The following is a 26,056-nucleotide window of genomic DNA, read 5'->3' on the forward strand; positions in this document are numbered from 1 at the left end:
TTCCTTGACATTCACACAAACATCAAAGTCAGAAGCTAGCATCAGGGGTTCAAAGCACCAGGATGATTTTAGAAAACTGCCCTGCAGCACTGGGCTGTAGGCATGTGTGTGTACCATACCCATTTCATTATCCCAAGGCCTGATCAGCCTTAACCCACAGGATGAAGCTATGGATCACCAACCTCTTCCTGAAATGCTTTTTGGTTTAGGCTTATTCTAAAGGCTATTCTTTGAGGCTCTGGCCAGCCTGATCTAGTGTGGGGTGACCCTGCCCATGGCAGTGGGGTTGGAACTAGATGATCCTTGTGGTCCCTCCCAACCCTGATTGATTCTATGATTCTAAAACACAGGTCACTGCCCAAAAACATCAACGTAGTCATCAGTGAAGTACAGCTATTTCACTCCAGCATTTCCCAGCACAAAAGCCATACCAGTTAATTCCTTTTTATTTACTGCTGCCTGCTTAAAAATGTGGATGAACAGTTGTGTTTGCAACCAGATGCTGCTAATGGACAGACTCTAAGGATCCAGGGACTCAAGCTGCAAATGTTAAAGTTGGTCTCATATAGGAGGGGTAGTGTGTCAAGAATTTCTCCAGTTTCTGCTCCTTCCCTAAGTTATTAAGACAACTCTTGTCATTCAGTGTCCTTTCATATCTACCACATCCCATGAACCTAAGCAGGACACATCCCCTTCTGCACAGGACTGCAGTTTAACATTATGCTTTCCTGAATGCATCAGCAGCCAGACTTTCTCTTGGGAATGCTACCTGCAGCAGAACTCTTTGTTTCCTTTTTCCTGACCATATTGCTGCCTGATGAGTTCAAAGCATTGCCATTCCTGTCTGTAGCTCTTTTCTTGCTTTTCCATCAACAAGATTATGTTCTGTGAAAACAGAATCACAACAGGGCTGACTACTTACCCTGTTGTTCAGCCCAGTTAACCAAGAAGTTTCACCTGTGTTTTACTGAGGATTTCTGCTAATGATTAATTTGCACTATAGCCTGCCATGGTGAAGTAATGACCATGATGATTCCCTTTGTGCATGGGTCACCAGTACTGCTGGTGCACATTAATCCCAGAGATAACCTCAACAACGAGGGAGAGGAAGGGTTCTTATAGAGCTCACATAATGAGACTATTTGACCTGTACTAAATCAGCTTCCAGTTTTTTGAATAGGTGTCTCCATGTGACTGTATCATTGGACTTAGCAGAACTGTCCTGCTTTACTTCAGCCTTATTATATGAAGATGGAGGAGGAAGACAACTTGAGGTCTGTACTTCTCATTCATTTTAAACCGAAGCTGGGACAGTCTCCTGCTTTCCCTCCCTCCTTTCTTTCTTTGATTCCTTCTGGCCTCTGTGTCACTTATTTTTCTGCATGCTTCCTATATGAACACATTTTAAACTCACTGGTTTAATACAAGTAACTTCATTGAAATTACTCCCAATGTACAGGATGGCATCTGAAACTAGTATCATATGTGGTCTCTTGTTTCACCACTTAACTTCTTGTAATTATATAGGGAGAGATACTATGATTCTATGTGTTCCAGGAGATCTTTAAGTTTATTTCAGGGTTTGCATTAAGTTGAACCTCTTGAAATGAAAAGTTTAAAGGAAATAAAGTTTCTGCAAGGTATTGGAATCACTACATTTTATTCAGAAAGGCTATTTGGATAGCTTTTCAGCATACAAAGCAATGCAGAAATAAAATTTCTCATTTCTTTCACTAGGAGTTTCATCTCTACTCCCTTAATGTTCAATGACAAAATGAATTATAGAATCATAGAATCAATAAGGTTGGAAAAGACCTCAGAGATCATCAAGTCCAACCTGTCACCCAACACCTCATGACTAACTAAACCATGGCTTCAAGTGCCACATCCAATCCCTTCTTGAACACCTCCAGGGATGGTGACCACCTCCCTGGGCAGCACATTCCAATGGCCAATCACTCTTTTTATGAAGAACTTTCACCTCACCTCGAGCCTAAACTTCCCCTGGTGTAGCTTGAGACTGTGTCCTCTTGTTCTGGTGCTGGTTGCCTGGGAGAAGAGATCAACCTCCACCTGTCTACAACTTCCCTTCAGGTAGTTGTAGAGAGCAATAAGGTCTCCCCTAAGCCCCTTCTTCACCAGGCTAAACAACCCCAGCTTCCCTAGCCCCTCCTTATAGGGCTTGTTCTACAAAAATGCTTGGTGCCTCTTCTCAGACACTGATCCTGCATGATACTAAGCTTCCTTGAAAGACAGCCAGGTAAGACCAGTATGGAAATACTTGACATCTTGCAAAAAGGGCCAAGAAAAGATGGTCAAATGCTAATGAGCAAAGGTGGTGAATAAAACTGGGTGATTTAAACCCACTAGTTTAAAAACTGCATAGCTGAATTAAAGACCTAGTCAGCTATTCAGACTTTCACTGTTGTTTCTGTCTCATCCACTACGAGACTGAGATCACTCTGAGCTGATGGTCAGGGCTTATGTCACTAGGATAGAGGGTGGGAACCAGTATCCTTTGAACATAGGCAGGAGTAAAACCCACCCAAGGCACCTGTACTGAGTAAACCATTAGAGACTGCCCATGTGTGAATCAACACAGCAACCATTTAGTTATTTCAATTCCTGATGAGCCTAGATTTGTTTACAGAACACATGGGACCATTTTCCTTAGTGATACATAACAGCAGATGTATTAAAAAAAGCTAATTGGGAGTTAAAGATAAATTGATATGCTCTTAAATACCTACATTTAATTTTTTCCCCTGTTCCCTAATGAATTATTAATTTAATTGGAGAAACTGCTAGATTCCCAACAAATATCAGTGAAAATCTCAAAGGAGAACAAAGCTACTAACTATAGAGTATTCAAGTACAGTAAATAAACAGTAGAAACAAGAATGGTATTTAGTTGTCTCCTGAAAAGCTTGGAGCCTGCACATCTTCATATTGATGGTCTGGCTATGAACATTATTATAAATAATTATAAATAAATAATTATAAATGAAACTACAACAATTCTCTATATATTACCACTTCCCTAGGGCAAAGTTCTGCTTTTTGGGTAAATTACAGAGGGATGTAATTACAGCATTGTCACGATTTAATCCAATTAATTCAGCTGCAGAATGGATCTGTAGAATGAGGCAGAGGATGAAAACTTGTATAACAGCCTTCAAGGTGGGACACTCTGCTGAAGGCTGAACTCCCTGCTCAGTGGGGGCAGATCCCCTCTTTTTAAGAGAAAGGGCACTCAGCAACCCCAAATCCACTACAGCAGCAATTTAGGGTCTCAGCTGGCAGGAGGGGCAGGCTGACTAAAAAGACAAAAAAGCCATAAACCCCTAAGTAGCAAAAATGCTTTCCTTCAGAATAATATATTCAGGTTCTAAGACGGATTTAAATTTAGAAGTGATAACATGAGAGCAAGAAACTGTTAAAACTGAGGATACTTTTCACTTGTGTTCTGTGAGTTAAGAGGTTTCTATTGCTGCTGGAACTGCAACCACAGCTGAGACAGGGTCAGAAAGCCCTGGGGCTTAAACACAGAAGCTTCAAGGCGAGAACTGTATAAAAATAAATTCCAAAGGGCTTAATAACATTGTACAGTGGCTGGATATTCTGGTGTCAGAAGGAAACTGGAGGCTCTTAGATCAAAACCTAATCACCCAAAAGCAGTAAGATCCATTGTTTTAGCCAGATAGTTATTCTTTCAGCCACTGGAGCCATGTTTTTATACCAGCATCCTGACCTACAGTTAACTTGCAGGGTATAAATGTACATGTCACTGACAATGTAACAGTTAAAGCAAAAATACTTTGGGATGAACGTGGTTAAACCGTTAGCAGCCTGATCCAAAATCTGCTAGGAACCTTTTGCTTGACTTCAAAGGAATTATTATCAGCATTTCAGTGAATTTCTACTAAAAAAATAAAAAAGTTTAAAGAGGGAGCTGTGCCTCACAGCTTACTGCCAGGACTGTCCTTCACGTGGAATTGAAGGCAGGCAGAATTTGCAGACGGTCCAGACCACCTCTTCAGACAGCAAAGTGAGAGAAACCTTCCTGAGGTTACCATGCAGGGACACCCTCTGAATTTCTGCAAGGCCAGACGGGGGCAAAAATGTGTGCTCTTTCTCAGTTTCCTATCTCAGAAGACTTTATTTATGCATTAGTCGACCTTTCTAGTCATTAGGACCATCTTGCTTCAGCAGTTAATTAACACAAGTGCCATAATTTAATACAGTTAATGCTACTTGATGCCCTTTAATGTACCTTCCATTAGTGATATTATTGTAGTATTACCCTGTAAATTAAAACCAGATCAAGACTTAGAGAGGCTCTCTTTAATTAAGGTATTGGCACATTACATGGGCCATTATTCATTTGAAAAAATCACCCTGATTTAGTGAAGCAGACCATTGGTAAGTCAGAACTAGTTCATGTAGATTATTAGGTTTCTTGAATAGTGTGAGCACAATGGGGTTGCTGAAATTGCTAACAGCCATATTTCCTTTTTTTTTCCCATCATCCTAATAAATACACAATGGAAGTGGTAAATTGAATAAGCAGGTGGTAATAGAGGAGGTAAGGCATTCGTCAAGAGTATATAGGTTTTCCTCTCTAATGCCACATTCATCAGGCTTAGTTCACACCAAAACACAAAGCAAGGACAAATCAAACCTTATATTAACTGGGTAAATCCTCTATCTATAATTAATTGTAAAACATTAATCCCCCAAGCATCCTGTATGTCTTATATGGCAGCTTTAGGGTAGATGCTTTTGACTATCATTGATCCTTAAAATACAGTGTGAAACAAATTACATTTTATGCTGCCTTTAGAAATGTGTTGTTGTGAGCTTTGTTGATATGAACTATATTTAACCTACAGGTTTGGGGTTTGTTTTTTTTTTCAGTAAGAGAACTAGCTTTAAAATGTTTCTGCTAGGATGACACAGATCCACCACATGTCAAGCTCCTTGGTAACATTCCTTTGTATCTCATCCTCGTGGAACAGTCTAGTCTAGCATTACTAAACTTATATAAATATCTAAGTCTCAAAGACCAGAATATCAAACATTGTAGAAATAAATTTAAAAATGAAATTGTATTTTGCTTTCCAGTTAATATCCTAAACTAATAGACACTGGCTGGAACGCTCAGCTGAATCAGAAACAGCAGCACAAAATCCCTGATAACCCTTGCTCCCCTCCAGCGTGTTCCTGTGCTCAGGGCACGTCAGGCACCTGACTGTAATGCTGATTTGGAGATTCTTTGGTGAGCCCCTATAAGGTGCCTGGTAGGAGACCAAAAATACCTAAAACTGGGTGACAGTGATACTATTGCAAGATACATTTGGTGAAACTAAATAATCAGGGGCTGTGTACTGTAGCCCCACAGCTACTCAGCAGTACAGAAGCCAGTGAAGTCTTTAACAATGAGAGCTCACTACATATTGAAGGAAAGGCCACCAAATCCCTAAAGAGCTGTTCTTCTCATTAGCAGAAGAGTGATAAGACTTCACATTAATCTAATCTAGTGAGATACCATTACGCATCAGATATTTCTTTTAAAGCATATGTTCAATTACAGCAGCATTTAGACAACAAGCTTCAGCATCAGATAAGTTCTCTGTACAGTCACGCTTCGTTTCTATAGATAATTTTTCACAAGACTGAAGTGTCCCAGATGTGCTCAGAAGGTTTCTGTTTCTAATTTGCATGCAATGCACTTTTTCTAATCCTTCAGATGCTTTCTTTGATAAAGTGCTGATAGTCTAATTGAAGTCAGACTAAGCTCCCAATGAGTGTTCCAAAGGGAAGCAGCTTTTCCTTAAAGCGGAAGCACATTTGAGTCCTGAGTTTGGATACACATGAATGTGACAGAGCACTGGAACAGGCTGCCCAGGGGAGTTATGGAGCGTCCTTCACTGGAGACATTCAAAATGTACCTGGATGTGTTCTTGCGAGACCTACTCTAGGTGGTCCTGCTCGGGCAAGGGTGTTGGACTAGATGATCTTTTGAGGCCATTCCAATCCCTAACATCCTGTGTGATTCTGTGAAGTGTGTTACTTTTGTATGTACTAAGGCTAACTTTACCAAACTATTTCAACTTAACCTGTCTATGATCCACTTAGCTCTCCCAAGAGACTTCTGAAAAATAATTTAGAATGTATCTAATGAGAACAGTAATTCTTAAATACATAAGATACAATATGAATTCTTAAACCAGCAACATTTATCTTGTACTTTCACACAATAATTTACTGATTCTGTATGTATATGTATGTGTTTGGTGTGGACACAGAAGAGTAACCAAATGCTGAATCTACGGTCCTGAGAAATGTATTTCAATGTCATACAAAAATATATCAGCACTGCAAAAGCAGTCATGCATTCAAACTTGTATGTGGCATCAATTCTTCCTTTAAATAAAGTTAGAGGAGTATTTTCCAATAGATTGCACCATGGTAATTAGATTCTATTTTGATTTTATATATTGATTTTTGCAATATGAAAATGCTTACGAACATGAAAAGCATGTAGAAAAGGGGCAGAAAAAGGCAAACTCACTACATGAGTAATAAAATTGCAGTCACTGGTGTTTTATGTAGTCACTGTCGGGTTTTTTTCTTCACACAGTCCTATGTCTGCAATAAATGCCCTGCCCTGCCAAGCTACATCAGCTTTTATGAATTTATCTTTTAAAAGGAAGACTTGAACTGTCTACAGAAGAAACAGAAGTGAAGGAAGTGCACATTAGAGAGGTGAGTATATTACTGACAGAGAAGGTTATATTTCTTTCTTTTGAACATATTGGCACCCATGACATATGTAAAGGATATTGCCCTGCTGCTTGAGATCATCAGTCAGTTGCTAGTTTGAATTGAGAAGAAAATTTCCCAGTAGGAATGCCATTGCAGTTATTATTTTTGGGAGTACAGCACCTGATATCAGCCACTGTTTTCCCTGGAGGCAGTACTTGTCTTGAACACAGCTGAGTAATCATCCTTGTTTTATTCACATCAGCCTTGCTAAAACACTGTTGTTTTTTTTTCCATTTTGCTTCAGTTTCACTGTATTCCAGAGCTTATTAAAGTACAAAGAATAGACTCTAATCTCTGCCACCTTCCTCGTTCACAGGCAGTTCATAGTCAGACCTATTGGGAAGGGTCTGTGCAAGGGCTGCTGTATCAATCACAGCTTACATTAAAAGCCTGAAAAAGTCAAATGATTTAAAGAGTATCTCTCTCTTTTAGTTAACTGCCATCATGTCAGGCTCCAAGTACATAAAAGTAGAAAGTGTCCTATTGTCAGAATGAATTCCTGAGCCAACATAAGAAACTGTTAATACTAGTAGGATTCAGTCATTTATCTACTCTAATACTAGTAGGATCCAGTAGTTCATCCTCCACCAAAACCTCATTCTGAAGTTCCATAAACCTGACTCTTTGCTCATTTGCTATCTTTTATACCATGAATAAGCTATTAAATTCAACTAATAAATTAATCTGTGATTTGCACAGTGCTGCTTTATGGCTTCAAGTAACCCTTCTGACTGGTACTTGCACATTATCTTAAAATATTCCCAATCTCATACTTATTTCAAGACTGGGAAAGTAACTACGGAAATGCAGCAAGTTAGAAATAATTTTTACGGAAGCCTCATGCATTAGCAATCTCTTCTGGAAGAGTACTTTTGCTTCCTCTTCCATCAGTGGGTTTGAGCATGAAAATAGTGATCGTGAGCTACAAATTTTTGACTCAAAAATTTCTCAAGGTCAAATATGTTGTTTTGGGGTTCTGGGTCCCAGCCAGTTACACTCTGACCACCCTTACATCAGGCCTGAGTGCTTCTCCAGGCCAGGGGGACAGCTGAGTACTGAAGAAAAATACTGCTTCTATATGAACAAACAGAGAAGGGCTGGTGGGAGATGTGGTGGTTGGAGGCTTTCTGGGGTCCACTGACCATGAAATAATTGAGTTTTCAGTATGCAGTCAAGCTAAGAGGGGCAGCAACAAAACCTCCACTCTCGATTGGACCGCAACACTCCATGCTGGGTTAGGAACTGGCTGGAGGGCCGAGCCCAGAGAGCGGTGGTGAATGGTGCCACATCCAGCTGGAGGCCAGTCACCAGTGGCGTCCCCCGGGGACCAGTGCTGGGCCCCATCCTCTTTAATATCTTCATTGATGATCTGTATGAGGGGATTGAGTCAGTCATCAGCAAATTTGCAGATGATACCAAGTTAGGAGCAGATGTTGGTCAGTTAGAGGGTAGAAGGGCTCTGCAGAGGGACCTCAACCGACTGGACAGATGGGCGGAGTCCAATGGGATGTCATTTAACAAGTCCAAGTGCCGAGTGCTGCACTTTGGCTAAGGCAACCCCATGCAGAACTACAGGCTGGGGTCAGAGTGGCTGGAGAGCTGCCAAACGGAGAGGGACCCGGGGGTGCTGCTTGACAGCTGCCTAAACATGAGCCAGCAGTGTGCCCAGGTGGCCAAGAAGGCAAATGGCATCCTGGCCTGCATTAGGAATAGTGTGGCCAGCAGGAGCAGGGAGGTCATAGTGCCCCTGTACTCAGCACTGGTTAGGCCGCACCTTGAGTACTGTGTCCAGTTCTGGGCCCCTCACTTTAGGAAGGACATCGAAACACTTGAATGTGTCCAGAGAAGGGCAACAAGGCTGGTGAGAAGCTTGAGCACAAGCCCTATGAAGAGAGGCTGAGGGAGCTGGGATTGTTTAGCCTGGAGAAGAGGAGGTTCAGGGGTGACCTCATTGCTGGTTGTAGACAGGTGGAGGTTGATCTCTTCTCCCAGGCAACCAGCACCAGAACAAGGGGACACAGTCTCAAGCTGCACCAGGGGAGGTTTAGGCTCGAGGTGAGGAGAAAGTTCTTTACGGAGAGGGTCATTCGTCATCGGAATGTGCTGCCCAGGGAGGTGGTCACCATCCCTGGAGGTGTTCAAGAGGGGATTGGACGTGCCACTTGGTGCCATGGTTTAGACATGAGGTCTGTGGTGACAGGTTGGACTCAATGATCTTTGAGGTCTCTTCCAAACTTGGTGATACTGTGATACTGTGACTCCAGATTACTTAAGCAACTATGTCAGAAGGTACCTTGGGAAACAGCCCTTAAAAACAAATGGGTCCGGGAGAGCTGGACCTAGTTCAAGAAAGAAATCTTGAAGGTTCAGGAACAGACTGTCGCAATGTGCTGGAAGATGAGTTGCCGGGCTATACAGCCAGCATGGGTGCATCATCTTTGGAAGGAAGGAGAGGTAACCCATGAATTGTTTAAGGATGTTGCTATCTCATGTAGGAAAAAATTAGAGGAAAAAGCCCATTTAGAGCTTAGACTGGCCATTTCTGTGCACAGCCTCCACTCCTTAGTGAACATGGAGGGGAATACTGTAACAAAAGATGAGGGAAAGGCAGAGGTACTTAAGACCTTCTTTACCTCAATTTTTAATAGCAGGATAGGTTGTCTTCCAGACAACTGGCCTTCTGCGCTGGCAGATGGAGTCAGGGAGCAGTGGATGCCCATCCACAAGAAGGGCCAGAAGGAGGAGCCAGGGAATTACAGACCTGTCAGCCTGACCTCAGTGCTAGGCAAGATTATGGAAAAGGTCATCTTGAGTGCAATCACACAGCACTTACAGGATGGCCAAGGGATCAGGCCCAGCCAGCATGGATTTAGGAAGGGCAGGTCCTGCCTCACCAACCTGATCTCCTTCTGGTGGATGTGAGGAAGGCTGTGGATGTAGTCTACCTGGAATTCATCAAGGCCTTTGACACTGTTCCCCACAGCAAACTCCTGGCCAAGCTGTCAGCCTGTGGCTTGGACAGCAGCACTCTGTGCTGGGTTAGGAACTGGCTGGAGGGCCGAGCCCAGAAAGTGGTGGTGAATGGTGCCACTTGCAGCTGGCAGCCAGTCACTAGTGGTGTCCCCCAGGGATCAGTGCTGGGCCCCATCTTGTTTAATACCTTTATTGATGATCTGGATGAGGGGATTGAGTCCATCACTAGTAAATTAGTAAATTTGCAGATGACACCAAGCTGGGGGGAGGTGTTGATTTGTTAGAAGGTAGGAGGGCTCTGCAGAGGGACCTTGACAGGCTGGACAGATGGGCAGAGTCCAACGGCATGAGATTTAACACATCCAAGTGCTGAGTTCTACACATTGGCCACAACAACCCCATGCACTGCTACAGGCTGGGGTCAGAGTGGCTGGAGAGCAGCCAGACAGAAAGGGACATGGGGGTACTGGTTGACAGTAGGCCGAACATGAGCCAGCAGTGTGCCCAGGTGGCCAAGAAGGCCAGTGGCATCCTGAGCTGCATTAGAAATAGCGTGGCCAGCAGGAGCAGGGAGGTCATTCTGCCCCTGTACTCAGCACTGGTTAGGCCACACCTTGAGTACTGTGTCCAGTTCCGGGCCCCTCAGTTTAGGAAAGATGTTGAGTTGCTTGAATGTGTCTAGAGAAGGGCAACAAAGCCGGTGAGGAATTTGGAGCACAAGCCCTATGAGGAGAGGCTGAGGGAGCTACGGTCGCCTAGCCTGGAGAAGAGAAGGCTGAGGGGAGACCTTATTGCTGTCTAGAACTGCCTGAAGGGAGGTTGTAGCCAGGTGGGGATTGGTCTCTTCTCCCAGAGAACCTGTGACAGAATGAGAGGACACAGTCTCAAGCTGTGACAAGGCATTTAGGCTGGATGTTGGGAAGAAATTCTTCACAGAAAGAGTGATTGGCCAATGGAATGGACTGCCCAGGGAGGTGGTGGAGCCACTATCACTGAAGCGTTTAAGAAGAGACTAGATGAGGCACTTAGTGCCATGGTTTAGTTGATTAGATGGCCTTGGGTGATAGGTTGGACTTGATGATCTCAAAGGTCTTTTCCAACCTGGTTAATTCTGTATTTGATTCTGTATTCTGAACTCCATCTTCACTGCTTTGGAGACTACTGCTTAGCAGCATGTAATACCAATAATGCTTTATTCTTATTTTAAGTGTCATACTTAAAATATCCTGGGGCAGTATTAACTATCTTGCTCATGGGACTTAGGGCTCAATATCCCAGGCTAGTAACAGTGAACACCTGGGACTTTGTGCTGCTGAGTCATACTTCTTGTGCTGCTTGCAGTACTTGTGCTGCTATGCATACTTCTAGTATGACCATAAAAAGAAATTAACTGAGCCCAATTTTCCATGAACACAGCTTGGCAGAAAACATTGTCATGTTTGGAGAAATAAATGGTTTTGAATAACCTCTGAAACAAAACACTTCATTCCTGTTTCTAAAGGCATATATTCTCTTACCTTCCATATACTCTTATGTCTGAAATGGCATAAAAGTAGCGTGCTAGGTGTTGCTCATCTACATAGATTTCTCCAGTTGCTGGCCTAAGCAGTCTTATCCTCAGATCTGTGACAGTAAAGAAATCTCTCAATTTCTTGGTTGTGTCAAGCTGGCCATAAAGAGAAGCCATATTATGAAGCCGAGGTCCAGCAAAAAAGGCAAATCTATCTTTGATTTCAAAGTGGATAATTTTACTGTTTGTCATGTACCCAGTAGAGTATTCTTCTGTGCAAATGATTTCCAGGACTGTGTGCTGTGACAAATCCCTCACTGATTTTGGATCCATATGGAAAGCATCTAAGCAGTCTGTGGCATAGTACTGGTAGGGCTGCCATGTTCGCCCATAGTCGAGTGATTTCTCCAGGATCATTTGGTCTGGACGGCCAGATTCAAAAGTGATAACAATATTATCTGTTAGCTCAATGGTTTTGTTCCAGGAGAGTGTAATATTAACGTGAAGAGGCTTTGGGTAATCCTTCCAAGTCGTGGACTGCCAAAATGTGGAGGGATGTCTTCCTTCAAGATCAAACATCAGTTCTGGAGGATGGGCCAGTTCTTGGGTACTCGCATCACATTCGTTATTGCACATGTAGGGATTCCCCTGGAAAAGAGCAAAGTGGTGTTACAAGAGACATCAGATAGGCGACTGTCACACACAAAGATGTTTCTTGTCTGGCCCATGGCAACTGCTGCTTTTTCTCCAGGAATGAAACCAAGAAAGGAAAAAAACAAATGCTTGCAAGGAGTACCTTTATTTTAATGAGATTTATCTTGGCCAGCTTACCTGTAAAAGTAATTGCACAACCACACACATATACAGCACCTTCTGAAACACAAATATTTGCCTAAGTATGTTTTAGAGCAACAAGAGTTTATTTACCCTGAATGACTCAGACCAATGACTGAGACACAAAAGACTGAGAACACTAAGCAAGTCTCTAATAGCTCAGTAACTCCAATTCTTCCTAGAAAGATGCAGCAGCTGAAGAGAATTTATTTTTTTAAAAGTATGTTCCTCAAGGGCTCTGTTCACAAAAGAAATGATTTTTAGGGCAAGTGTTTTGAGGTCATCAGTGCAGCCCATATATATTTGGTATGAACCAGTACCTAGTACACTCTCAAGATTGTTTTCACCCGGGTGTGAAATTTATCATGCTTAACTGTGCTCCCAGCTTAGCACTGGCTTGCCTTAAAACATTTACACTTACCACCAAAAGCCATTACAAAAAAAAAAGCACTCTGCCAGCTCTGGGGCTTGATTCAGACATCTGCCATCTTATTACAGGGTAGCAAAGCACTCGAGGAAAGACTTTTTGCAAGGCACCAGCTCCAATTTATCAGAACAAGATAATCTAGCACTTGATTAGGTGGGAGATGTCAGCAGCTTCAGCTGGAATGCTGCCAAGGTGGCTGGAGCTCTGAACCGGGGGTTGAGTTAAAAACAGCAACAAAAAAAGCTTGCCAATAGTGCACAGCTTTTGCTGCTTGTCTTCCGTAGCAAGGTGAAAGTGAATTATTCTCCTCCTGGCCTTTTGATGCGTTAACTTGCACACTACAATCTTGTGTTTCTTCATAAAGGCTATTTTTGCCTGCTGACTGGGGATATCTTGCAACAGTTGTGAAGATATCAGACCCTGTAGGCTGCACTGAATCATGTCTATCTAATTTCAGCTTTCAACAGTACATTAATATTTTGCTACTTGTTCATTCTGTGTTTGTTCCAAAGAGCAACTGCTGCTCTCTGTCCTCCCCTTTGTCTTTCACAGGGATTGTGTACGAATGGTCAGCACTGCCTACAGCCAGCAGTGCTTGATAGGGCACAAGTCTAGCCATTATTGTCATTAATCAGAATATTTTTCACCTATCCTCAAAGCAGAAAAAGCCCTCCAATGATAATCAACCTTTTCTTTCCTTATAATTACAGTTCTGCTTCTCTCCATCTCAAAGCCTCAGGGATAATCAAGTCATTCAATTCCATTCAGTATAGGAAATGGGTTTTAAACACGAGTTTCCTCTTTGGCTGCTGCTCTGCTCCTTGACATACTCCCACAAAACACACGCAAAAGGACTTCTGCACTCAGTTTGACCTTCTCACTGCCAACTTCCTCTTACCTGGGCAGGGAAATACTATTTTCTTTCTCTCTTTACCTTAATGCAGCTGTATGCTAAAACTGACAATGATTCTCTGGGAGTCCAAATCATAAAAAAACCCACAAGACAACAAACCAGGTGACTCGAAAAGCGGCACACTGCCTGTTTTGCTGACAGCTGCAAAGCATGCATCTGTAACTGGAAATACTCTGCAAAATGTGTCTAGATTAAATCCCTGTTACAGCTCTGATTTTAAGCTTGTAGTTGCTATTACTATGCCTTCTTTTTAAATAGAATCATAGAATCAATAAGGTTGGAAAAGACCTCAGAGATCATCAAGTCCAACCTATCACCCAACACCTCATGACCAACTAAACCAGGGCTTCAAGTGCCACATCCAATCCTTTTTTGAACACCTCCAAGGATGGTGACTCCAATAAAACAGTGACAATCAAAAATAAGTTTCAAGCAGAATACAGACACCACCAAATTTCTTACTATTGAAGCTCCATTTAATATATCAGCCACAAATGCCAGAATTTGCTTACTTAGGCCTTTTCTTTCCCTTAGGGAAGAAAAAGTCACATAATGAAATGTGTAAGGTTCTAAATCTTTTGATTATATGTAAATAGTAATTTTGCAGAAAATGCTCTGAGTTGCATATATCACACCTTTCTGAGGTTCACTAGAAAAATCTGGCCACTTCTGCACCTGTCACCATGAAGCTGCCTGTGTACCTATAATATATATGCTTCTGTCATCACTTTGGTAAAAGCAGCTTCCCTGGGAGGCCATGGGTGTCAAAATCCAGCAAATAAATGCTCCTGGGTAGCCAGACAAGTGCATCAAGCACTGCTGAGGGATGGCTTTGGTTTCCTGCTCCATAAGCAGCCACTGAGTCTGCTGTGATTCTTCACGTTAAAAGATTAAAGTTGCTCTGACCCCTAGTCGCTGGATGCTGGAGGAGGTATGTTTTATGACTTCCAGTGTGTAACCCAGGTGTTGTGGGATGTATTGTTTCTTTCTGTATGTAACAGTTAATTCCTTTTGCTCCCTTTTTCTTTCACCATTCCATTTTTAGCAGAAGCTGAGGTGCCAATAGAATCAAAGAACACTGTGAGACAAGGCTCTAACAAAACACAAGCTGGTGTGAATGCATTGAGATCATGAGAGCAGGTAACAATAAGGTACCTAAACCAATAGCACAATGAACACTAAAGATCATTCCCAGTTTGCTACTGAGTGTTAGTCTACATTTCTGTGGGTACAAACTTTTGAGGAAAGATGAGGCTATTTCATAGATTAGGGAAGTTTAGGTAAGTTCCCTTCTGCCTACTGACATGGCAGTCACTGATGTAATTTGGAATAATCTCTTCAAAGGCTTGGAGTCAGATTCCCTTTTTCTCTACCAACAACTTGGCTTTAAATTGCTTCTAATTAATCTTAAATGACATTGGCATGTTTTGTCCCACTGACATCACCAAAATAGAGTAAAGGGGTCTTACTCCACATGAATGTCCCTTAGTACATGTTGGTATGAAAACAGTTAAACAGCAGTTAGTTAAATATTATAATGTCTTGGTCTCTGCATTAAATCCTCTATCTCAGTAAAACTAATACAACAAAAATCAGCTTTCCCCAGTTTGTGAAAATCAAGCCCATTTTGTGTTGGGGATATCTAAAGGATTGGAGCATTAGCAGCTCTAAGTAATTTTGTGACCAGCAGGCAGCTGTAGATAGATTTTCATTGAAGCATTCCAAGCAGCAGCTTGTGAGCTGGACAAGGTGTAAAATATTTTTCACTTTTCAAAACTACATTTAAGACATTAGGAGATTTCTAAATAATTAAACACCAATAAGTACTCCTAAACTCTTCACTGCCAATTAACATAGAAGGTAGCTAAGGCTTTCCCAACAACACAACCATCTAAAAGAAAGCCATTATTTTCCTGTACAGTAACTGGAGATTGATATTAAATAGCACCTTGCAGGCAAGCAAATTAAGTTATTCTTTGTTTTACGCCACTCAAGGAATGAAAAAATATATTACCAAAACTACTGCCACAGTCGGAAAGTTTTGGCTTTAGAAAGAGGTACCTATTTTGCAGGCATGGCAAAGGCATGAGGTTGTCACATGGTTTGATCATGCTCAGCCCTGGCTGGAAAAGGCAGTTACCTGAAAACCTACTGACTAGGGCTGACTGGTCCCAGCAGGGATTAGCTGTATTTCAGTTTGTTTTAGCACTCATTACTCCATCTGTACTACCCAGCTTGAACTTTACAGTGGTATGAGACAAGTACCTCTGCCTGGGATGGGATGCTGGGGCTAGCCTTGTTCCCACCGGGCAGGAGCGTTTCTTAGCAAGCGTACCTCCACAAGGAACTTGGTCAGGGATGGAGCAGTGACCCTAGATTGAGAATTTTGGTTAAAATCAGAGTTCTAGCATCAGTATGACCTTTGAACATCAGCAGGGGAGTCAGCAGCAGTGCTGCAGGTGCCATTTCATGGTTAAAGTTAGAGCACTGCCTCTCAGGCCCTGCTCTCACTGGGACGGCTCTTTAGTGGCATCCACACAGGCTTAGGGCTTGATTGATGATGTTGCTTCTTTCAATCTATTTCCTGTCCACACTAACACCTCATGGACTTTTTTACTGAGGAACAAAGACAGAGGGGCTTAACCCTTCTGCAGTGTGAATGCTGGAAGCTGTATCACAGATTACAGGCTCTAATAGACACCTGGCTAAATCCCTACAGGAGATTATAACTTGCATTTTCAAACTGGAGAAGGTTGCTAAGGTCAAGCAGGCCAAGATTTTAAGAAGAAGCAAAATAAATTTTCCAGAAGCAAGTCACAGCAACTGATTTTTGAGCCACTGCCTCATGGTAGGTAGCTCTGATGCACAAGACAAAAAGTAAATACAGCCAGACTCACATTTGTAAAGAGGTTGTGTAGTAACTTACTGTGTTCAAATCACAATTTTGGAAACAATAGAGTATTTGTGTTCTTCTTTCCAAGAGTTTCCAAGAGTAGTTTGCTTGGTAAGGTGCTGCACATTGTAGATGACTAATTAGACAGTAATAACTAATAGCAGCAATTGCCCTTATACTTACATTTTGCATGTAATTTCTAATCAGGAATTGTTTATCATGGCAGAGCCAGATTATGAAACCATTAACTGGGAGATACTACTCATTAGGTATTGCCCTACTAAGAGTAAACAGTGGGGTGGAGGATTGGCAAGGCACAGAATGTCGCACGATGACTGATGCTATCAAACTCACTACATCCAGTAACTGGTTTGAGAACACCTTGGTCAAAGTCTGCAGAGTTATTGTTGTGATGAAGACAGGGATGGCTGTAGACAAGAACGTTTTACCATCTGCAGCCTTTCATCACTGCAGTGACAGCATTTTAAGTTAAAGTGATTTAAGTTAAGAAAGAAAAAGTGCCAAAGTCTCAGTGGAAGATTTGATGCTCTTTCACAGAGCTCCCAAGTGAGAGGCATCTGGATGGCAGACAAGCACTCTGAACTCTGAGTTGCAGGCTGAACAATAAACAGCCTCAAAAACCAACAAAAAGAAAATAAAAGCATGTTTAAATCAATAACTTCTGGGGAGACTTAAAAAGATTAAACCAGGGAAGATTGGTCTGGCCAAAGGGAAAAAATACATTAAAAAATGCTGAGCAACTTTGTGCACTTTTAAACTTGAAAGGACATTGCAGATTATGGTCCCAATCCTGCAACAAACTTGGAGCAAGCAGAGTCTTAAAATTCAGATTTTGAAAATATATTTAAGCCTCTAAAGATCTGGCACTTTGCCTTCTGGAACACAGACCTAATTAATCTTCATGACAACACTTCCATGAGGTATGGGATCCTATCCCAAATTTACATATAGATGCAGAATTAGGAGAGAGATGCTTTCGCATGATGAACTCTGTAATCCCTGATTATGTTGTACTGTTTCTTCCAAAGCCTTTTGGTATGTCACATGAAGGCATTCTTGGCACTCAGAGTGGCTCTCAGATTATTAGATCATGCCTCTCTTCAAGACTATGAACTGAAAATGTACCATAGGAAAACATTTTAATATTTGCAGCACCAAATACATTGCTGCATTTGGCAAAGGCACTTAGCTTCTAGCAGAACATTTTCTCTTTTTAGTTACTTTCTGGAAATGTTTTTCCATTTACTTGGAGGCAAATGGGAGGTTTGTTTCCTCTGAAATACCTTTATCCACTTTTGGGGGGAGGAAAGGCTACTTATTTCTAGTTGATAATGTCACGCTTCTTAGGCTGTCTTTGACTAGGCAAACTTGCTGATGATATTTTGACCACTTGATCATTCTGGCATAACAGTACCTTAAGACTAATCTGCTGGCACTGACCGAAGTGTGGGTTTGTTATTTCAGAAACTCAGCATTGGTGTTTTCATCTTGTATCAGCAGGTGTCTGGCAATATAATCACTTTACTATTTATAGATTTTTCAATGTCATGAGGTGCATAACTCTGGGACCTCACTGTGCTGAGCTCTGGCTGAACAACATGGTTAAATATTCCAAGGAAACGTAAGTTTCTGTATACACAGGATGCATATTTGTGTTTGAGAAACTGAACTGCCAGGGGACATAGCATCCCTTTCTCTGAGCACATTGGCACTTGTCCTGGGGATGCCAGCTCATCCATAAGAGTGCTCCTTGGGCGGGGGGCAGAGGACATCAATTTACAGTGCCATGCTCACCTTGCAGCAGTTCATTTTTGCCCAAGCTGCTTTTCCAGCTTTTCTGCTGCCTTGCAAGAGCTCTGGCAAGGAAGATATGAGTGGTCTCCTCAACAGGGAATAGCTTCTTCAATAACAACAGCCTTGAGTTTCTGGATGTCTTTGCCCGTGAATTCAGAATGGGAGCCATTGATAGGTTAGAAAAAAAGATGTCAAAAGCACTGCAGCTGAAAGGTGTCATCAAAAGTGTTCCGTGGGAGTATGTCAAGGAAAGCCAGTGAAAGGTAATTTGGTCCTTTGTCTTGGAGAGACGGTCGCAGTTGTTGCAGTGATCACAGAGGGAACATGAGCATAAAAACTTGAGAAATCAAATCACCTTGGTGATAATAGAGGGAATCAGAGTGCTGGAAGCATTTAACCCTAACCCCCCCACCTCTTCCCCCTGCCTTTTTTATTGTTGTTTCTTTTCTGTTTTTGTGGTTGTAAATGACTGTATACAGATTTTTGGACCACAAAGGAAATCTGTGGATAGCAAAATAGGTCTGACGTGTTGTGAGAACAGGGAGGGTCCTGGCAGGCCTTAACAACCCTGTTCAGCTCTACCTGGACAGCAGCTGGGTACAACACTGACCAGCCCCACTCAGATACAGGTCAAAACTTTCAACCTGATTTCTATGTAAATCAAGTGAAGTGAGCAGAAGAAAGTACTGATGTGCTGTTTAACTGATAAGCTACACTGAGTGTTCAGTGTATCTCTATTCTGTGCTAATTTCAGAAAATGCATCTTCCTTGGACAGCTCTTTAGGTAGACCATTCATCACAGCTCTAAAAACCAGTCTGTCAGGCAGATATAAAACCTTGTGTGAGGTTAGAGCGAGCAGTGTAGAAACACATTAAAAAAGTCTAAAATTGAAAAATGAATGTGCAGTTTTGTAATGACTTCTAGGAAAACTAGACAGACCTGGATCTCTCCATTGAAGGACAGAATTATCATGGGTTTTGTGTTTCTCTTTTATAGGGAGTTACAGTGAAAACTTTTGCATCAAGCTGTTACTGGTTATAACTTGTTATGGTAAGACTTTGGATACATAAGGATGGACTTACACTGCAGTTTAAAAATCATCCACCCTTAATACATCTAGACTAGGACTTTCATCAAGTTGCCACTTACATAGCTTAACGATAATGTTGTATGTATTATCATAGAACCACAGAATGTTAGGTTTTGGAAGGGACCTCTGGAGCTCATCTAGTGCAATTCCTCTGTCAAAGCACGAACACCTCGGGCAGGTCACAGAGGAATGCAATCAGATGGGTTTTGAAAATCTCCAGAGAAGGGGACTCCATAACCTTTGTGGGCAGCCTCTTCCAGTTCTACAGCACCCTTAAAGTAAAGAAGTTTTCCCTTATGTTGAGGTGGAACTCTCTGTGTTCCACTTTGTACCCACCGCCCCTTGTTCTGCCATCGGGCAACACTTAAAAGGTACTGGCCCCTTCTTCTTGACACAAGGTTTTAATGTTGTGTTTGTAAAACAAAAGTAAAATTTATTAAAGCCTTCAAAATAGGATTCCATTAACACAAAAGGCAAAGTATTGCTTTGACAGCCTCGAGTTAGTTTTTATTACAGCTAACTTTGCTTGTCAGCATATCTACAAAACCAGAAAGCACTGCAAGGAGTGGATGTAGAACAGGGTAAAGTTCATGGGTGAGGTGAGGTTCTTTACTTATTGGAAAAGATGCACAATGCCTCCTATTCTATTTTCCTTTAGCCACTAAAATTTTCAGTCTGAAAGTTTTCTAAAATGCTACGGAGATTATTAACAAGGCTTCAAGAATTAGCTGACCGATTCCCAAAGTAGTGTCATAGCTTCTTAATAGCACAGAGCTGTTCTACAGTGTCCATATAATTAGAATGGAACTGAAGATGGTTGTATTTGATTAAAACTTAAAAAATATTTTACATAAGCACTAAACCTAAACAAGCAAATATTTTTTGTCTATTCCTTCTGTATTTAGTATAGACTAATAAGAAAGGTCCACATTAGTACAGGCAGCTACCATAAAGCAAATAATATGAAGAAAAGGCTTTTTTTTTTTTTTTTTTTTTTTTTTTTTTTGTTAATTATATCTACTTAACATCTGCTTCTGCGCAGCAAAACAGACCAAGGGCTTCCAGCCACTAAGGCTGATTTTACACTAAATTAGAATGAGGCTACTCTTTAAAATAGCACAAACTTAACTCATCTGTGTTTGGACAGCAGCCTTGAAAAAAGTGGGAAAAAAAAAAATAATGAAGAAATCCCATCATGCCACTTTCCCTGTACATTGACATCAAGTAGAGCTGCTGGATAAACCTCTTTCCATTAGAGCCGCATCTTTGCTGCAGACTCAAGCCCTGCCTCAAGCTCACATCAGCCTGTTTGCTCAGCACACTCCCTGCTTGCCTCTCCCTGCACTTCTGCTGCTGGGGACCTGGTGGTCTCCAAGCTGGCAGCTTCTACGGACAAATCTCCTGCAAACCTGGGAGAGCCCACCTTTGTGCCTAGAAATTATGTTACTGTGTGGTGAGCTGGATGAGAAGGCTGATGTGTCTTGAAAGCAAGTACTAAAAAATTTACCTCGGTCTTAGAATGGAGCCTCTGAACCGATGTACTACTTGGCCAGAGGAGGGCTGATACTACCAGAAGGGATCTAACAGGTAGGGACAGAAGCAAGGCAATGCAGATAGAGTGAGTGACTTAAGGGCAATATGAAAATGCACCCTGAACTGTGAACAAAGAGCTACATCGTGCCTTGGATTTGACGCTCATCTGTTAAAAGGTCATTTATGTATATCAAATAGCTACTTGTATATGCAAGTATTATTTATGCTGTAAAAGACTGGGGGTGTAAATGTGTATTGAACTTGGGCACAACTTGTCCTGTCCCAACAAAATGATTTTAACTACATGTGTCACCCCAAGGCAGCATTATGATTTTATTTTTTACAAAAGGCAGCAGGATTTAGGATGAGAAATTCAATTATTTCTTTTCCTACAGATGTAAACATAGCACCTGCAAATGCTTTGCACCAAGGGTATTCTGTTGCAATCTCTGCAATCTGAATTCAGATACAAAGAATTCTACTTTTTCTACAGCCACTGTTGTTCTTTTGTTGTTTTTTTTTAAATTTATCACTGAATGCAGATAGCTTTGCCAAGTTGTCTTCTCAGCTATGATAGTCCCTAATTTCACACACTAGAACACCAGTTTCGGTAGGCTGCCCATGTAACAGGATGTAGTAATTTATATTTGCTATCAATAAGGATAGCAAAAGTGTCTTACTTAAAGCTTTAAGAAAACATTATCAATCCATGTTTATATAATATTCCATGTTTTTGTAGTGTTTTGCATATTACTTTTTAGCTTACATCTCCAAGTGACTTAAAAGCTGCCCATGAAGTTGCAGCTGAGGGAGATCAGACAAAAAGCTGAAGCAATTAGCGCTCAGAGGTGGTGACTAAGCCAGGAAGAGACCCTTTCCCTTTGCCCCACAGGCCTTTTTTCTTTTCTTTTTTTTTTTCAAAGAGAATTTCTTTTTTTTTTTTTTTTTTGGTCTTTGTATTAATTCTCTGGCTAATGCCATAGAGAAAAGAAACTGCAGAAGCAGCCAACAAATAAAAGGGACTAAAGAGTCAAAAGAAATTCTTTTCTTGTGGGGGATATCTCAGCTGTGCTTCTGGGACTGTCTGCATCTGCAGGCACTGTTCACCCCACTCCATAGTGTTATTGATTCTGTGCCCGTGGACTTCATGCAAAATTGTATTTCTACAATAACTGTAATTTTATTTCTGATTCTTAATGTGAGTATTGCTTTTGACAATTTCTGACCTGCTCCTATATTACCAATGCATCTGCTGCAGTTTTTAATGAGCTTTAGAGCTGATGGATTAACACTGAATGTCAAACACCACAATTAGAATTGCTGATGTTATGCAGAAATGCTACTTTTAATATATATCTATATATACAAATCTGTCTTGCTATTGCCACAGAATCTGTACTCATTTCTGCTGTATTTGATAATTCTTACAGAATTCCCAGGCTCAGAGGACCCTTGAGTGTATGTGAACCACTTACAGGAAGAACAAAAAGGAACATAAACAAAAATGACAGTTGTAAGTGAAATCCAATTTCACCTCATTTCTCTTAAAAGGTGGGCTACATCATTTCCCTTTCGTTTGTGTTTGTCAGGGTGATAAAATAAATATTTTTAATGGCTCACAGTGCATACCTACATATTGTGGAATTGTTATGGAAGCAAATTTAAATGTTGAAATTTATTATACAGTGAAGAGATGTCTTATTAGTATTCACAATGAATTGTGTGATGTCTCTGCACATTCAGATGATGATAGCACATAGTGCTTTGAAAGAGAACGAAGACACTCATCAAAACCACATTAGTATACTGCACCAATATAAGTAATTCAATCAAAAAAACCCATACAGTCTCTTCTGAGGAGGGTTGCAAACTTTGTGATAAACTTGTAATTTGTTCAGTTCTGTTCTGTCATGTAATTTCCTTTATTATATATATCCATGACAAAAAAAGCCCAAAACCCAAAGTGCACAGCTCTGAAAATATACTTTCATTTCCTAAAATAATTTGTAGTAAGACTGTTACCTGCAAATTTACAGTTCAGGCATGGTATGTGGTTGCACTGACTCCTAAAAACCTGTCATTTCAATACTTAGATCACCACAGCATTGTGAAATACAGAGAATCCCAACTGGCTAGATGTCAGGACAGGGGAAATGAAAGCAGATCCTCCTCTGTTCCAAGCACGAGCTTTAAGATCTGTATGATCTGTGCCGCTGCCACTTGGGCTCAGCTGCCTCAGATGGGAGACCTAATGCAATGGGAACTGGGGATAAAGTGATTCCCACCAAATATTTCATGGCGTCAGTTACAGAGACCTCCCAAATCTGAATGAGAATCTTCTAACTGAAAAACAGAGCATCTCTAAGTGCCAAAAAGGCTTAAGATAACACATTCAATATATTTAGCTACTGCATTGGATGTGTAACCTGCAAGCAGCTCCCTTCAACTGACCCCAATTTGTTTACTGACTTGACTGTAAAGTAATTCAAACCTGGATTTGAAGAGGCTTCTGTCACCATAGAGCTCTGGTAAGACTGCTGCAATACGAGGCTCCACTTTGAACATGTGCATACCCCCATTGTAACAGTAGTCATTGACATGTTACTTGGGCTAGCTCAGGCAGTCCCATTAGCAAGAGCAGGGCAGCCCAGGCCATGTAGTGGCACTCAACATTTTGATGCTCTTTGCCTATATGGATTTTGTGCTGCCAACGCCTTATTTGCATTGTTAGCTCTCTACCAAGTTCAGGCATGCCAGGATGACACAATCCTATCTCACGGACATCGCAGAATGAACATATCCTAAAAAAATATTTCAGCATGTTAAGCATAGGTGGGGAAGCTTTGTACAAGGAAAGACTGAATGTAATTTTCCTACAGTGGAAAAAGCAGACTTTCTCCAATTGCTTGCTGGGATGCCTGAAAGTAAAGTTTAAGGACAGGGATTCCTTTTAGCCCAATATATTCCAATCTATTACAGAGTAAATTGGTGAGAGAAGATCTAAGTGTGCTCCTTTCCACTGTACCACCCTGGGAAGTAATAAATTACAGCCTATTATGTCCCCTATCAGTTCTACCCATCACAGGCTTGTCTTACAGAAGATGAGATAAAGAGAAACACCTTGGTTAAAGTAATGCAATCAACTGCTGCCAGCTGAAATCTGAAAAATTGCATTTCCTTATCCCAGCCTAACTGTACAATCATTCCCAGAGACAAAAGGTGGTTTAAGGATTTTCTCTTTGCACATGCCACCACTACTAGAGCTGTGTGACCCAGAGGTCAGGGATGACCAGGGGCAGGAGTGGACCAGGGCAGCCCAGCTCCACCACCAGCTGCCTCGGGGAGCGGCAGGGCGGTGACATCACCTCCCTAACACTTGGATGTGCTTCTGATGTAAAACATTCTTGTGGCCTTGACACAATGACAGATGTACCTCTGAGTATTCCTCCAGTTACTCTGTAATTTATCTAATCTAGTGCCATGTGGCATTTATCTTTAAAAGGAGTTTTAGATCCCAGTAAAAGATCTCCATGAAGTGCACTTATTAGAGTGAAAAATAGCCACTTATAAAATGAGTTACTATTTGTATGGGTGAGAAAATAATAGCTATCAGAGAAGCTGAGGTATTCTTTCTTCTAACACAGATTTTAGGGCTGCACTATGCTACAAACCACATCCATATGCCTCCTTCTTTAAAGATACACAGCATTTATGTTTCTTCCATAAAAACACTTTGCAGATACTATCTAAGTATTTTCAGGCTCTAATAAAGTGTTTTCAGAATTGGCATAGCTCTGCTTATAACAATGTCTTACACATACAAAACCACCCCGTTCACAGGGCCATCTGTGACATCTTAATGCAAATATGGAAAAGAAAAAAGTAACTTCAAAAGATTTATGCCCTTAGATTTCTTCATTTTCATTTCTCCTAATTTTTGATCAGACATTTACAGAAAAAGCATAAAACAATGGGAAATAGCTCTAAATTTTATCTGGTAGCTAAAGTCATCAAAGGGATGTAGGTAATTTTTAATGGATTTGAGATGCTTTTTGTGAACGTGGTGATAAAACATTTGAACACATTATTTCAGTAACAGTTTACATGGACAATTCGAAAATCTGTCCAACCATTAAAATATTTGTAAGAAGAAAGCAAGCCTGTTAAATTATTCTTGATTTTAGTAACTCACAGTGGCATGCTAAGGTTATTTTCAAGCATTTATTAATGTAATTTATTTGACAAGTAAGCTGAGAGGCACTTGTCTTTGTCATAGAAGCTACTTAAAAAAAATAAATTTCATCTTCATCTCTTCCTTGCAAACGTTTGTGACTCCAATATCATCTGTGTCTCTATACTTATCTGTATATATTTTGGAACATAGTAGTGACTAGCTTTAGATTATAAAATCAATTCCTCCATCTACCATGATGCCAAATAAAGTTCCTTTCTAAAGTTCCAATATTTCTTAGACTGTTTTTCTTATGACTTAATTTTGCAAATATTATTTTGAAGAGGTAAGAGTTGAAAACTTAGCAGTTATGTACATTTCCAAACAGTATGACTGATTTAGCATTTTCTTGTAGGGTCTTATACTCCCCAAACATGGAGAAACTATATATACGTGGGTGACTGGAAACCTGGCTGATACCAACATTTTGACTACAATGCTCAAAAATAGGAACTTTTGATTTTTGTCTTGTATCTGCAAGCACATAAGAAGAAAACCATTTAAAAATGTGAGTATGCTGAATATATGAAGAGAGGTTTAAATATTTATGATGTTATAAAATAACCTTATGTCACAGAAAATGTTTTATTACAACTTTATGGCTTTATTTAAATTCTCTGAAGTTCCTTTCAATAAGGCAAATCCTATCCTGAGATTCAATTAATTTAATTCCTAGTCAAGAATTCACTGAAACCAACAGATGTTCGTACTGAACAAAACCTGAATAGCAATTGAATAAAAGCTCCAGGAGGCATCCCAGTACTTATGAGGTCCCAGATCAACCTGTCACTTCCCAGCAGCTTTTAGCTCCACATACATCTAGCTTCTGAAACTGGCCTGCTTTGCTGTCAGCTGCTCTCTCCCAATGTCTGCAGAGAAAGGTGACTTGCATTCATTTTTAAAAGAAGCCTAACCTCATTGCTCTGCTCCTGGAGCTTGGAGATGAGGCAGGGCTGAGGACAAGGGTCCTGAGGCACCCCAAGGCGGTGGGGAGGCTGCAGGACTAGG

The 26,056-nt window shown here is 41.0% G+C and overlaps 1 protein-coding gene and 1 long non-coding RNA gene across 12 annotated transcripts in view; one reads left to right on the forward strand and one right to left on the reverse strand.

Annotated features, from left to right (window-relative positions):
* The window catches only part of NTNG1 (netrin G1), a 168,804-nt gene that overhangs the window by 84,590 nt on the left and 58,158 nt on the right, over nt 1-26,056 (reverse strand). For all 11 annotated transcript variants that reach the window (XM_068140978.1, XM_068140983.1, XM_068140981.1 and 8 more), the window contains exon 3: nt 11,319-11,959. In XM_068140978.1, coding sequence (XP_067997079.1) covers nt 11,319-11,959 — 641 coding nt within the window. The remainder of the gene's footprint in view (nt 1-11,318; nt 11,960-26,056) is intronic.
* LOC137442359 (uncharacterized) lies at nt 1,199-25,544 on the forward strand. The gene is made up of 4 exons (XR_010987645.1): nt 1,199-1,274; nt 6,644-6,768; nt 22,248-22,330; nt 25,404-25,544. It is a non-coding gene; the product is annotated as an uncharacterized lncRNA (long non-coding RNA).

The sequence above is a fragment of the Melanerpes formicivorus genome, unplaced genomic scaffold (genome assembly GCF_026170545.1).
Source record: "Melanerpes formicivorus ecotype bairdi unplaced genomic scaffold, bMelFor1.0.p_v2 SCAF_7, whole genome shotgun sequence".
Lineage (NCBI taxonomy): Eukaryota > Metazoa > Chordata > Aves > Piciformes > Picidae > Melanerpes > Melanerpes formicivorus.